This window comes from Euphorbia lathyris, chromosome 3, assembly GCF_963576675.1.
Source record: "Euphorbia lathyris chromosome 3, ddEupLath1.1, whole genome shotgun sequence".
Lineage (NCBI taxonomy): Eukaryota > Viridiplantae > Streptophyta > Magnoliopsida > Malpighiales > Euphorbiaceae > Euphorbia > Euphorbia lathyris.
In genome coordinates, this window is record NC_088912.1 from 91,126,491 (window position 1) to 91,142,526 (window position 16,036).

Genomic DNA, 16,036 nt, shown 5'->3' on the forward strand with positions numbered 1-16,036 from the left:
CCACCTGAATATCAGGTGTCAGACGTGTGAATGGCATATGTCGTTTCAATCAGAAATCTGAATTGATTCATGTTGACGTCTCATGTCATCATTTCGATGTTTTTTAATCACTTAAATCACCAAAATGGCCTAACTAAGACAAATTGAAATTGAATAACTATTTTGAGACAACCATATAAGTTCAGTGACCAAAAAACTTGTTCCATCTAAAGCATAAAACAGGAAACAAGCCAGATATTCATTCATAAAACAGAATACATGTGGAATATTCACAAAACAGAGAATAATCAAACTATTCAAATCTTTCTAGAAAAATTTAATATGATAACGATGAGCAAGCTTTATCCCTGACAGCCAACAATATCAATTAACTTCCACTACAACTAATATAACTGAGTTACAACCAAAAATCTATCTTCTAAAACTCTAATTTAATGTCTAGAAGACCATAGATAGGGAAATAACCTGGACAACTACCATTAGCTTGTGGTACCAAAGCCACATCAAGACACTGCATTCTAAAGCATCCCGCGGCTAAAACTGCAAACATACCAGCTGAAAACAACAAGGAAGCTATCGGAACCTGGACCGCTTTGCCATGCTGCTACTAGGAGGGGCTCTAGACTTTCCGAGAGCCTTCATTTTCCTTCTATTCCTCTCCTCCTCGCTATCCGACTCATTCCCTTTTTCTCTGTCCGCATTGCTTGCTTCCCTTTCCAACTCTTCCCATGTCTTCCCCTTTTCTTCCTCTGAGTCTGCCCCCGAATCCTCCTCCTCTTCATCCTCATCAGACTCCACCAGAGATGCGGAGTCTGAATCTTCATCTTCTGATTCAGACTCAGGTTCCACATCAGATGGCTCATAACCCCTGTCCGAGTCCTCCGAGCCATCAGAATCTGAGTCACTGGCTTCCAAATTCAAGAATTCCCAACCTCCATCATCAATGAAACTCTGAGGATCATCAGTTATTGTCTTCAGTATCTGCCGCCAGTTCAGATTCAACTTACTCTCGTAATACTTTATATCTGTTGTGTCAAGCCATTCCTTTATTCCATCAAGCGATGTTGATGGAATGGAATCAATCCTAAGAACATCACGCTTGAAGTCCTTGAACACAATTGTCATATCGAAATTTTTCTGTCCAAGACCAACCCTCTCCAAGTTCACAATTTCAATCTCACCTAGGGTGACAACAAGGAATGGGGTCTCAATCAGCTCAACAAGGCAGCTTGAAGTTGGGACAATGAAAGATGAGGTTTTGAAGGGCACTCCATGGAAACCAAGCTCTCTTAAAGGCTGATCAAACTCGAGATCAAGTCCACCAAACTGCGGCTGGCTCCAAAGATCATTCACCCGATTCACAAAGCTCTGAAAATCCATATTAATCTTATTCTTCCGATCCCTCTCTCTTTGCTCTTCTTCAATTTCATCAGGGTCATACGCCGATCTTTTTCCACCTCCCAAGGTCTGAATAGAATCCATCACCTCAACATAAAACTGCACATCCTTGGTCTTTTTGTTTCCCACCATGATGTGGTTGTGGAGATGGAAATGAAGAAGAGTGATCATCTCCCTCTCTGCAGGCTGAAAAAAAGCATGTTTAACGTTTCCAAACATAACATCCACTCTCTCATCTGATCTACTAGTTGAAAACCGGAACCCATTTACATGAGCTTCCAGAGAACCAGGTAGCTTTCTTCCACGGCCACCAAATACTGGACGGATCCAGAGGTCAGTCAACCTAATAGGCTTAAATCTGTTACCAGCAAGCTGGAGTTTCTCCTGAGTAACCAAGGTTGCCCTCTCAGCCCGCTCAGACTCCCTAGCCATAACATGCCGCCTAAGTGTCTTAATCTGCTGCACCACTTCACTTATATGCCTGGGGTCCTTAGAGCGGAAGGAAACCTCCTTCACATAAATAGCCCCTGGATTCTTCAATGAATTGGCATCCTGGGCGCTAAAAGGAGTTCCTGGAACATTAAATATAATGCGAATGTAGCAACTTCTGCTGGTGTCCTGCTGGCTGGATACCGTCCTTATAGTGGCTACATGGAAAGGTACCATACTTCCATAAATAGGCAGAAGCACGGACTCGTTCTTCTGGTCTACCTGAATCATTACGTCTCTAACAGTAGGAAGATCATTGACATTCTTGTAGGATGCCAAATCAGATGAAGTCTTAGTGGTAGCCCGACTGTCACCGCCAGCACTTCCAACACCAGCAAGACGGCGTGCAGTTTCTTCATTCTTTTGACGGGCAAGTTCTGCCTGGTGCTGCCTACGAATCTCCTCCTTTGATATCTCCCCAGTATCAGATCGTAGTGTTGTCTTGGATACGATATTCTCTGTGCCATTAAGCCTAGGCTTCTTCTGTACGTGTACTTCCTCCTCCTCTTCACTGAATGAGTAAGCCACGTCCTTAAGAGCTTTGGAGCACTTGGAAGTCACCACATCTGGATTGGTTTGAGTTACAATAACTGTATCTGCAAGTAGCAAAGAAAAATTCTTGACTTTTGGGTTGTTTGTTGGGTTCTGTAAGTTCTGGAAACCGAGTGAAACATTGAAAACCATATCTGCATTTATGACTCGATCATTCTTGGCATTAATATTCAGGCCAGACTCGCGAAACTCAAGACCAATGCCTGTCCCTGCAGATTTTGTAAGATGTGGAACTAAATCAGGAGCCTCACGCTCAACAATTTTGACAGCTGCTCGATATGCCCCGCTGATTTTGTTTCCAGGCCTCAACGCATCAATTGCAGCTTCTTGCGCTTGGAGTAAAACCTCATAAGCGTTACTCTGCATTTTGTTGGCATCAATCAAAAATGACCTGGCAACATTTGAGCAGTAATTGTTGTACCGAGCTCCAATTGCAACTATAATAATGCTAGCAGGATCATAATAGAGATGCTCATCATTGCTGGCAGCACTAGGTTTGAGATCAAATTCACCTCCACTTTGGAATATTGGAGGGTAACAAATATCACAATTATCTGCCTTCAACTTTGCCTTAGCTTTTGCTGGATCCATAATGGCCTTCTCTGCCTCATCCATCAGAGCAGAATGGGTTATCTTCTTTTCCTCATCAATGACATTTTCAAGTTTGGGGATGACAACATTATTCATCACACTGGTACTTAAATATGCAGCTTTTTTCAAACTCAAAGTCTCATCGGAATCCTTCATAGCAAGTAGTTCAGAAAATCCACCTGTTACATCTGCAAGCTGCTCAAAGCCAGCAGCCTTCAATTTCTCAGCCCAACTCTCCAAAAGTGTACCTTCAGGAGCCTCCTTGGCTATGTATCCAACAACATTGGCGTTGGACTGAGATCGGATAGCACGGAATATAGCTTCCATTGAAGCAGTCCCATCATCACCCTTTGCCTTTACATGCATAACAAGGTCTATACCTCCAGCAACATTCTGCGCAGGTTTCCTCACAGATTCAAGCAAGGAAATCTTCTTCTGACTGCCTAAGAAATGAATCTGCTTATTCATGAAAACCATTATAGTCTCTGGGAACTCGTAGCCAAGTAACCAAACATTCAACGCTGAAGATTTCAAATACCGCAAATCTTCAGAAGGCGGCGGCGTAGCTATCGCAAGTGCGTCCGCGGAACTCCACAACTCATCCTTATGCTCTTTCCAATGGGAATAAAGCAACCCAAGCCGTACTTTGAACTTATCAGTATTGATATTATACGCATTTTGGCCCCCGCTAGGGTTCCGCTGGTCAGCCCCCATTACGGTAATTCCTCAGCCTCAACAGCCAATCTACGATTCAAAAACCCAAAAATTGAAGACCAATTAGGCGGCGAAGTACATCGGTCTGGCGGCGGCGAACAGTACACATAGTTTACAAAACGAACTAGGGTTAGGGTTTTCAAGAAAAAACCAAAAAAAAAAACACGGTGCCAGTAATTTAAGAAAGAAAACAAATCAAAACACGAAAAAAAATACTGAAATAATGCGAAGAGAGGAAAGGAACTCACCGGATCGAAGAACGAACTTGATGATTGAAGCAGCAGGTAGAGAGCGAAAGAGAGACGAAAGAGGAGAGGGAAATGGAAAGAAGAGAGTGAGTGAATTTTTATTTTTATTTTCTCTTATTGAAGAAGTTGCTTTTTCATATCAAATTTTGAGATAAAATTTATTTTAAATAAATAAATAAATATTATATAAAAATAATTACTTTCTGGAAGTTTCTATGAAGTGGATAGATTTGTTTCGGATGTCATTTTGGCGCTCCTCAAAATTTTGTTGTTCCCGCTCTATTCTTCTTGACATAAATAACAATTTTAAAATTTATAAATATCAATTTTTATTAAAAATTTAAAAGGGTTAAAGTTTAATTAAATGGATAAATTACATCCATGGCCACTGAACTTTACCAGATTTAATATTGTGGCCACTGAACTTCAATTCTTAACGGTATGGTCACTGAACTTTATACTTTTTAACACCGGTGGCCACTCAATTTTAACCAAGTCCTCAAAATGACCGTTAACGACCTCAAAATAAAAATATGCAAGAATTAATGTTGGTCAGAACGACATTTACCATGAAACCACATTTTTTATTTTCCAAAATCACCTTTTTTGGAGCTTTCTCTTTCTAAAAATTCACTTTCTCTCTCCTAACCAAATAACCCCTAAATGATCTCAAAACGAAAAATTTCAAGAATTAAAGTTCCTTAAAATACCATTAACTCTATAAATTTTTTATTTTTAGACCGTCAGCGGTCATTTTGGGACGTTGAGTGGCCACCGGTGTTAAAAAGTGTAAAGTTCAGTGACCATACTGTTAAGAATTGAAGTTCAGTGGCCACAATGTTAAATGGGTAAAGTTCAGTGGTCATGGGTGTAATTTACCCTTAATTAACTTATTCTTTAAAAGGTAATTAGGTTATTAACCTTGTAAAATTATTAAGTGGACCAATAATCGCGTCTCAACTAATTGTAATAGTATCGTACAACTTAGGGGACATATTTAGGGGAGCAGATAGTTAGAAAACTCTATTAAAACTATTTATGAAGCTTCAATTTTTTTTAAAAGTACTCCAAAAATGTCGATTTAGCACTCATAAATAATTAGAGAGCATCTACTGTGAAAGAAGAATACCAAAAGGTGAAGGGTGGCGCTGATGTGCAGATTTGATGTTTAAATGTAAAAGTTAGGGTTTACAGACAAGTGTGTTAGGGAAGAAGATGAGTCTTCAAAATAGTCTGTTGCGTTGTATTTTACTTTTCCTAAATTGAAAAGGCTTAGAGTTATTGCTTATCGTACTAACCCGCCTACTAGACTGGAATTCAGAACTGGGGGACATTTCTGAATGAGTTTACGGGTAACTAATTTTGAGAGATGCTTCATACATGGCATCCAATTTCAAGAAAGATAAGGTTGGCAATAAAAGAAAATAGTCATTTCACCCTAATTCGTGTCTTTTCTGGTTCACATGCGGTTTTCTCTCTTTCCATCTAAGAAGCATTTTTGCCCATCTTACCGTAAGTTGGAGACGTGGCCTCCTAACCCACTAAAGGCGGATAGCTTCCTAGACACAAGCAATAGTTTTTTTTCCAGTTTGTCGATCCCCGATTATAAGTTCTCGTTGACCACGGCATATTCGAGCTGGAAATCTTTCCTAATGTGGAAATTCGACTACTTTATATTTTCAATGAATGTTCTTTACTGAAATTATAGAGGCTAAAGTCAAGTAAACTCCACTCCACCAACTATCACAAAAGACTACGCACAGGTGCATTTTGGGAAAGTTTTGACTCTTTTTCCTTAATCAAATATGGGGACCACTTCTTTCTCCCTTGCGTTGCTCAATTTTCCTTTTTTGACTCAGGCTTATCCTTAGCTCTATTTAGCAAAAGGGTATCATACAAAAATCAATCATGGTGGGTGAACTGCTTAATCGTTTGTGCCTTTACCTCTATCTCTGGCGATCTCGATTATCTTGGTTCTCACCTTCCACCGCCTCTAAAGAAATCCACTTATAAAAAACGACGCCATTTCGATACGTAACATCACTTATCAAAATGACGTGGTTTTGATAAGTGAATTTGGAAATAAGTAACCCGCGAATGGGAAACACAACAGAAAAAGCCAAAGGGGGCAAGAGATATTAAATGCATGTATAGCTCTTCAAAATGAAAGCATGAGTTTTTGTTTTGTTTTCCAATTTTACATTATAAAAATATGCATGTGTGGTCCATCTTTGAAGCTTCTAGTTGTTTTAAGGCCAAAGGCTCAACCGGGTCTCTAAACTATTAGGAGAAAGTTAATTAAGTCCTTCATCTTTCAAAATCAGCAATCAACCCCCTCACCTTTCCAATCTTCCTCAATGCAGTTCCTCAGTAGATTGATGTTAGAGAGTGTATCTCACTCCTCCTTACATGAGACTGGAATTCTATTTGGAGCTTTGAATAATGGTATTGTCTTCTTCAAATTCTCCAATCTCTTAGATTAGATATGTATCATATCTTAGGTAGAGGCCTTTACTTCTAACAATCACCTATAATTTCTACATCTTGAACCTGGCATGCCTTTTTCTTCAATCTCCCTAACCACTACTGACTTCTAGAGTTAAATGCATTCAGTTTCATTTCGTTATTTCACTAAGCCCTTCTGCAAATTGGTTAGGAATCACACTTGGTACTATTTTTGGAATCTGATTAGATTAATTTCATTGATGTTTAAAAGTCTTCATACACATTCAGATCTATATATCAATCATCAAACCATTTAAACTGCAAATGAAAGGCCATCTTATGGGAGGAGTTTCTCTGTTTTCATTATGAGAAACTCCTTTTTTTATTCTTATGTGGTGTTTTTATACATGCTTGTCAATTCTGTAGTGTAATTTGCTGAAGCCTCGGTCGATCCGAGCTTTAGCAAGATCAATTTTGAGGGCCATCCAGCCAACACCCATCGTAGTACGCCGCATAGTATGCATTTTGCCTTGTCTTCATTAGCATTGCACCGGTAATAAAAAATAAAAATCAGGCTTAATGTCCATCTCTTTGGAAGTCAGAGTAGAAAAAGAACTCCGAGTTCAAAAGAATGGTTAAGTGAGTAGGGAAGTGAGGTAAGGATAGGGCTAGCTCACATGACTAGAGAAGAGTAAAATGAAGTTCATAATTATGGGTGTATTCAATACCCCCCAAGTGTATTTGAAGTTTACAGATTTAGTTATTTCGCTAAGCCCTTGTTGATCCAGAAAATCGGAAGAGACACTAATAGTAAAATTATCGAATTACGATGTTAGGAGAGGATTACCATATTTTCTGAGTTGCTTTAGTAAATATGAATTGGTTGAGATTGGACGATGGAGAGCAACATGTACTGAGACAAGTTGTACATGTGGTAAAAGATCAAGACCGTAGATACCAAAAATCATGATACGTGTCACGCCTTAAGAGTAGATTAGGGTGTTTTTCAATTTTTGTTCAACAGAGAAAACTATTTTTGATTCTTAAAATAAAATTCTAATCTCCCTCAACAAAGAGTGAGATAGACGTTCTACCACTATTCCACCAAGGGAGTGTATTGAAGAAAATTGAAGAGGTTTGGCGGTTCATTGTTGATTTTGAAAGAAGATGGATCTAATTGGCTTTGGGTTAATAGTTTAAGGGGTTGGTTAGGCCTTTGGCCTTGTTGTAATTTACTTGGTATAGTTACCCAGTTTTGTATACGGATAGGATTAGAAGCAAGCAAGTGATTAGTACATCTTATACTCAATATCAGAAATTAACTTTGTTGATTGAAGTTCATGAAAACATTAAGTACTACTGTATTAGGATGTTGTGTGAGTTCTTTCTTCTCAAGTTCTTCTACATTTTCTGGTTTTAAAGTTCACTATAAACTTTAAACCCACTTATTAGCAGGGACATATTCATTGAACACCCACTATTCATTACCAAGAAAATTCATTGAATTTGTGTATGGAGTTTAAATTTTTATTAGGGTAAATGAATTCAAAAAATTAAAGCACATTCTTTCGTTGAATCTTTGCAATTAGATATTTAACCAATTCTTTAAATGGCAATTAGGTTACTAACTTTACAAAATCATTGATAACGGATAAATAATCATCACTTATGTGGATCAATGATCATGTCTCAACTAATAATGATAATAATGCACAAACATATGGCCAGTAAAGAAGACATGTTACCCTATAATTATTGCCTGCAGTGAGTACACCATAAATCTGTTGGACTCGCTATACTTTTATTATTATTATTATTCGTATACGTGTCTTGAATAATGATTAGAGCTAAATGGTTATTACCTTTTATAATTTTTCTTCTCATTCATTGTCTTTATTTATGATAACTAGCACTTATTTTATGATAACTAAGAGCAGTACAATTTGAGGTAAGAAAGAAGTAAATAAGTTTTATTAAAACTTTAAAAGGGTTAAAGTTCAATTAGATACTTAGCCTATTCTTTAAAAGGCAATTAGTTTAGTACCCTTGTAAAATCATTTATAACAGATAAATAAACGATCATCTTACGTGGAGCAATGATCAAGTCTAAACTAATCTATGTTTGTTTCATCCATATTTTAATTTGGGACAATTTCGTAATTAACTACTCAATTGGGTCTAAATTATATAATTGATAAGATTCGGGTCAAATAATTTTACTAATTATTCTTGCTTAAATTTGTAATTATTTTATTAATTACTCTTTTCGTCAAAAAGTGTGTAACTTCTGAAGTTTTGGACCGATTTGGTAATTTATCTAAATTTCTGACTGAAATGTGTAATTGATCAATTAAATCCACAAATATCAACAACAATTTCATGGAAGTTTGGGTAGGAATTAGTGGAGCTGGAACATGGGTTAGTGGGAAAGAGCAGTTAGGAGCAACCTTGGTTTGCAGTTATGGAACTTCCTTGCTGAAACGTGGATCTTCCTCACTGAAACGTGGAGCTTTCTTGCTGGAAAGTTTCCTGCATGTTTTCTACATCTGAAAAACATAATTCAACAACAAAAAATAGTTAGTAGAGGAGAGCAATTACAGAACTTACTAAAACTTACTTGCTGAAACGTGAAACTTACTTGTTGGACAGTTACATACTTATATTTTATAGCATAAATATAGTTTTTGGCAGCAGAAAAAGGAGCTCGACAATCTCAGAAAAAACTCTCAACAAGAATCAACCTCAAATTGTCAATTTCTTTCAATTTTTACTCCTTTGTTCTACATTCCTTTTCAATTTTTAGTTTTACATTTCCCTTTTCAATTTTTACTATACATTTTCAATTCTTATATTTGTAACCTTTCAATTTCTATCTCCGAAGGATGTGCATTGATTTTACTGATCTAAATAAGGCATGTCCGAAGGATTCGCATCCTCTTCCTTGCATTGACACTTTGATTGATTCAACCGCTGGATATGTAATCTATTCACTTTTGGATGCTACAGCTGGGTACCATCAGATTCCTATGAATCCCAAAGACCTCGAGAATGTTTGCTTTCGGACTGACGAAGGAACTTATGGTTACAACGTGATGTCCTTCGGGTTAAAAAAATGCAGGTGCAACTTACCAGAGACTGATAAACAAGATTTTTGGGGATGTTATTGGAGATAAGGTGGAAGTATATGTTGATGATATGATTGTTAAAAGTAAATCAGTGGAAGACCATGCGACAGATTTAGCTAAAGTTTTTGCTACACTACAAGAGCATAACTTGAAGCTAAATCCCGAGAAGTGTACCTTCGATGTATCATCAGGAAAAAATTTGGGTTTTATGATTTCGCAGAGGGGAATCGAGGCAAATCCAGACAAAATTCAGGCGATCATCAACATGGAGCCACCTAAAAAGATTAACGATGTTCAAAAGTTGAATGTAAAGATAAATGCTTTGGGACACTTTATTTCTTGTTTTCAAGAAGATGTATGTCTTTTTACAAAAGTTTAAAGGGGGTGAAGAATTTCAAGTGGACTAGCGAGTGTCAGACATCTTTTGAAAAGTTGAAAGAATTTTTGGCAACACCACCACGTCTGAGCAAGCCCTTGCCGAATGAAACATTATATCTATATATTAGTGTTTCAGAGGAGGCAGTGGGCACGGTTCTGGTTAGAGAAGAGGGATCAGAACAATTTCCTATTTATTATGTAAGTAGGGTTTTAAGGTCGGTTGAGGTTCGGTATCCGAAGTTGGAGAAGTTAGCATTTGGGGTGGTATTTACGGCTCAAAAATCAAGGCACTATTTCCAGGGCCATTCCATTGTGGTGCGAACAGGTATGCCGCTTCGGAAGGTTTTACAAAGACCCGAAGCCTCGGGAAGAATTGTCGAATGGGCTTTAAAACTCAATGAGTTTGATATCCGATACGAACCAATGAATGCTTTCAAGGCTCAGGCCCTGGCGGATTTTTTGGTAGAAATACCGGAGGATACGAATTTAATTCCTGATAAAGCGGAGATCTGGGAAATTTATGTTGATGGCAGTTCGAATAAGGACGGATCAATCATTGAAGGAAAAAAAAAGGTGTCGAAATTCCAAACACTCCCCTTTAGGTGCACAAGAATGACTCCATTTTAAACAATCACTCAACCTTGCCTTAAACTCATCACAAAGATAAGATGATCGGAGTTGTCTCTCCCTTTGGAGTGTGTGTGTCTTCTCTAATGAGATGTCAACCTAATTCCGTCGAAACCTAACCTAATCACTACCATCAACAGCCGTAATCTCACACAAACCCGACTGACATCACCGAACCCAGTTGTAACCCCACAGAATACCGATTACCTCCATCATCAACCTTGCAAACCCATCCCCTCTTACTTCACGCCCTCAACCAAAATCCGATTCTTGCTACGGAAACCTTGAAACGCTCGAACAATGGAAAAGAACAAAGGACTCGCCGAGGAATATGCTCAGCTATGTCTTACAAACGATGATGAAGGTATTGAACTATCTGATGAAACGCTCCAACTAAACGACCAAAAACAGCAGTTTTTTTATTGTTGGTCAATTTCTTGCCTCAAAAGCTACCCACTTCGAGTCAATGAAAACAACCTTAGCAGCTATATGGCAGCCTGTCAAAGGTGTGACAATCACGGAAACAGATATGGAGGGGCGCTATTTATTCCAATTCTATCATGAACTCGATATGCAACGAGTATTGAATGACGGTTCGTGGACTTTCAACCAAAATCTCCTCATCATCAAACAGATCGATATATCGGAGCAGGCCCTGCAACCTACTCTTACGGATCTTATCATCTGGCTACAACTATCCGACTTGCCAATTGGATTTCAAACTGAAGCAGTCTGCAAAGCTATTGGGAATCAGGTAGGCAAGTATGTGGAATCGAACCCGAAAAACTTTACAGGCTTACGACGCAATTATCTACGCGTTAAAGTTACAATTGACATCAGGAAATCACTCAAAACGGGTCAGAAAGTTAAAAGAAGCGGAGGAGACCGGATATGGGTAAATATCAGGTATGAGCGGCTTCCCCAATTCTGCTTCTTTTGCGGAATTATAGGTCACGCAGACAAATTCTGCCCCCTATTGTTCGACAGTAAAGAGATTACAGCTGAGAGGAAGTTCGGTAGCTGGTTAAGAGCTGCTATCAGGAAAACCGGTATACAGAAAGGGAAAGAATGGCTAAGGGATCCCTCTGCAGAGGCCGATAATGAAAAATTTAAGAGAGTAATGCTTCACAGACAGATTCACACAAGTATGGGAAATAGCAGCGGATCAGGCGGGGGAGCAGAACATAACGATAGAACAGGGGGTACACCAAAACCTCCTGCAAGTTTTGTGTATAATCCAACACAAATAGGGGTCCTAGATGACGGTGGTATTAAGATTGATCCAAAGCGACAAAGAACAGACACAGAACAGTTGAATCTTGAAGCATTCAATAACCAGCAATCACAAAACAAAGGAGAGGCGAGACCTGCCGGACAGGTCCGCCCAGGGTTATGAGTCTCCTCAGCTGGAACTGTCGGGGGCTGGGCAACCCTCGCACAGTCAATGTCCTTCGGGATCTGGTTCCTGCCCACAAGCCTCTAATTATCTTTTTAATGGAAACGATGATTAAGGAGGCAAAGGTTCTAAAGGTATGTAAAAAATTGTGATTTGAAAAGCAGTATATTGTTGACGGCATGGGCCATGGAGGGGGAATTGCCTTATTATGGCGTAGTAGTATTACAGTGAGTATACGTGAAGCTTCTCCAAACTTCATAGATAGTATGGTGTCAATTCCAAATATTCAGCCGTGGAGATTAACCGGGTTTTACGGCTTTCCGGAACAGAGTAGACGAAAGGAGTCCTGGCAGCTACTAAGGTCTTTAGCTTCATCTGATCAAAACCCGTGGTATTGTGTAGGAGACTTCAATGATATTGTATCGGCAGATGAAAAGCGAGGAGGCTCAACACGACCGTATTAGATGCTGGAAGGATTTCAGATGGCTTTAAGCGACTGCGACTTAACGAATATCCCAACTAAAGGGTATCCATTTACCTGGGAGGCCAGCAGAGGCTTCAATCGATGGATTGAAGAGAGACTCGATCGAGTGGTAGCTAACACGGTATGGAGAGAGAATTTTGGCAATTCAATTGTTCATAACTTAACTGCAGCTTGCTCAGATCACTCGGCACTCCTTCTACAATTTAAAGCTTGGGTAGCAGCTCCTAAGGTAAAACGGTTTCGTTTTGAGAATATGTGGCTCAGAGAAAGCAACTGTGCGACACTGGTTCAGACGACATGGGAAGCAAATGAGGGAAAGTCTGTAGCGGAGAAGTTAGTGGCCTGTACTGATGCGCTTCAGATTTGGAGTAAAACATTAGATAACAACTTACAAAGACGAATTGATGTGACAAGGAAGCAGGTAGAAATGTTACGGTACAGAACTGGTCGAATGGGAATGGAGCTGTTCCAAACTGTCAAAACGAATTATGTTAAAACATTGCAGATGCAGGAAGAATTTTGGAGACAACGAGCGAAACAGCACTGGCTTCAAGATGGGGACAGCAATTCACGGTATTTTCATGCTTACGCCTTATCTCGCAAACGGTATAATAGCTTCAGCGAGCTACAAAACAGTGAGGGAAACTTATGTGGTTGGGGCAGCGGGCTCGAAGACATTCTACATGATTATTTCAATGGCATTTTCACGAGTAAAGGAAGCGAGGAGGGAAGCATTTTGAACTCAGTTCAGTAGCGAATAACAACAGATCATAACCAGTACCTGGCACAGCCATTCGAAATAGAAGATGTAAAGAACGCTTGTTTCTCCATGCATCCAGATAAAAGCCCGGGACCGGACGGACTCAATCCAGCCTTCTTTCAAAGATTCTGGGGTATCATAGGTAACGAAGTAGCCACAACTTGCTTGGATGCCCTTAATAATACACAATTTCCTCCTCACCTCAACGATACGCTCATTGCACTCATCCTAAAGAAAGAAAATGTAGAGAAGGTTACTGACCTTCGCCCAATTGCTCTTTGTAATGTTCTGTACAAGATAATCTCAAAGATGCTGACCTCCAGATTTAAAGAAGTCCTTCCTGCTACCATCTCAGCCAGTCAAAGCGCTTTTCTCAAGGAGCGGCTCATTTCGGATAATGTCATTGCAGCTTATGAAGTCATCCATCACCTGAAAAATAAAAGACAAGGCCGAACAGGTATCACTGCACTTAAACTAGATATGAGTAAAGCTTATGATCGAGTCGAGTGGAAATTCTTATGGGACATGCTTGCTAAATTGGGTTTTGGAGACAGATGGATTGAATGGATGACGTTATGTGTAGAGACTGTCAGTTATAGGATCGGTCAGGGAGGTAGAGAAATTGGTCCGATTCAACCAACCCGAGGACTGAGACAGGGGGATCCGCTCAGTCCGTTCTTATTTCTAGTTTGCGCTGAAGGGTTATCGGCACTATTACAGGCTAAGGAACGAGCCGGACAAATTCATGGGTGTCAGATTGCACGGCCAGCTCCGTGTATCTCACATCTTTTCTTTGCGGATGATAGTTACCTTTTCTTTCAAGCCTCAATCACTGAAGCCAGAGTAATTAAACAGTGTCTTTAGGAATATGAGAAAGCCTCAGGCCAGTGTATCAACACCGACAAATCCGCTCTATTCCTTAGCACTAATACAAGCCCACCAGACAGAGATTTGATCAGTTCAGAGCTGTCTATTCAGGAAGTGCAGGAACTTGGCTTCTATTTGGGGGCTCCGGTAGTAGTGGGAAGGAGTAAAATGAAGACATTTGGTTTCCTCAAAGACAGAATTCGAGCCAGAATTTACAATTGGAAGGAGAAGTTCCTCTCAAGAGCCGGTAAAGAAGTGTTAGTAAAGGCTGTGCTCCAATCGATACCTACATATATAATGAGTATATTTTTACTACCATCTCAATTCTGTGAAGAAGTTGAACGAATGCTAAATCGCTTCTGGTGGAGAGGTGACTCCAATTCCGGTACTGGAATCCATTGGATGCGCTATGAATGATTATGCGCACCCAAGAACGCTGGTGGAATCGGGTTTCGAAGACTACAGGACTTCAACATGGCACTACTCGCAAAGCAGGCATGGCGTCTCATCAAACAACCTCACTCACTGGTTGCGCAACTTTTAAAGGCGAGGTACTTTCCATCTACGGATTTCCTAAATTCTACTATTGGCCACAATCCCTCTTATGTGTGGCGAAGCATACTCTCAAGCCGGAACATGGTGAAAAGCGGGCTAAGAAGAAAAATAGGCAACGGAAGGCTTACACGGATACAGGGAGACCCTTGGCTACCGGATCTGATAAATCCGAACATAACCAGCACACTACAAGCAGAATGGGACACAGGGCTGGTGAATGATCTGATACAGGAAGATGGCTCATGGAATCGTGATTTAATTCAGACAAAATTCAACTATAGGGATCAGCGATTAATCCTATCCATCCCAAGGGTTGATAATCAATCCGAAGATTCCTGGTTTTGGGGATATGATAAAACAGGTGAGTACAAGGTAAAGTCAGGGTATCGCAGCTTATCAGAACAGCACCACAGACAAGAGAACGAGCCACTTAATTGGAACCTCATATGGCAATTAAAAACCGCACCAAAAGTAAAAAAACTTTCTGTGGAGACTCTTGTCGGGATGTTTACCTGTGTTGAGCAATCTTCAACTTCGGCACAGCTCTTTGTCACCTCTGTGTCCGGTATGCAAATCAGCAATTGAAGATATAGAACATGCCTTTTTACTTTGCCCCTTCGCACAGCAGAGCTGGGCTCGTTTCTTCCAAGATGACTGCATGGCTTCTTTGGGGGATTTCACAAATTGGCTCATAGAGAGGCTAACGAACAGAGGGAGTGAGGCAGAGAAGGAACTGGTGTGGTTGATTTGGGGACTTTGGAAAAATCGGAATTGTGAAGTCTGGAATAAAACACATCTATCGGTGGAGGAACTGGTTACTACGGCAAATTGGGAATATTCGGAGTGGGTAATCGCACGGGATCTTCGTCAAACAACGACTCCGTCAAGCATTACACAATCAAGTCGCTGGGAAGCTCCATCGGTCGGCAAAGTAGCCTGTAATATTGATGCTGGAGTATTTCAAGAGGAAGGGTACTGCTCATTTGGATTTCTACTCCGGGACCAGACTGGGAATTGTGAATATGCTCAACATGGCGCTCTACATGGTTACTTCGAACCCATTGTTGCCGAAGCAATGGCTATTAAAGAAGCACTATCGTGGCTGAAAGAGAATGATTATAGAAATGTTGAAATCCGATCAGATTGCCTATCCGTAGTTCAAGCTATCAACAACAACTCCCAGACGTTGTTATACTTATCTGATATAATTTCTATTTGTGTTTCTTTATTAAATGCGTTAGATAATACATCTATCTCTTTCGTTAAGCGTTCAACGAATCGCGCAGCTCATAGCCTAGCTAGAGCGGTCAATTCAGAGTCTGTTCGCGGGGAGTGGCAAAACGCGCCCCCTTTTATTATTTCTATTCTTGATTGTGATTCATCTTAATAAAGCTCATTCTTTGATTC

At 39.9% G+C, this 16,036-nt stretch overlaps 1 protein-coding gene across 2 annotated transcripts; it reads right to left on the bottom strand.

The window, feature by feature from the left end:
* Window positions 1-216: 216 nt before the first annotated feature.
* LOC136223220 (FACT complex subunit SPT16-like) lies at window positions 217-4,146 on the bottom strand. Of its 2 annotated transcripts, none has more exons than XM_066011108.1 (2): window positions 3,993-4,146; window positions 217-3,829 (listed from the first exon to the last, which is right to left on the bottom strand). In XM_066011108.1, exon 2 carries the CDS (start codon window positions 3,742-3,744, stop codon window positions 574-576), a length of 3,171 nt encoding a protein of 1,056 aa, XP_065867180.1. In that variant the 5' UTR covers window positions 3,745-3,829; window positions 3,993-4,146; the 3' UTR covers window positions 217-573. The 2 variants fall into 2 exon arrangements, with proteins under 2 accessions (XP_065867180.1, XP_065867183.1); XM_066011111.1 differs by having other exon boundaries at window positions 217-3,774; window positions 3,993-4,140.
* Window positions 4,147-16,036: the final 11,890 nt, after the last annotated feature.

Coding starts and splice junctions, on each gene's coding strand:
- LOC136223220 (XM_066011108.1), bottom strand. CDS start 3,744: ATGGGGGCTGACCAGCGGAACCCTAGCGGGGGCCAAAATGCGTATAAT.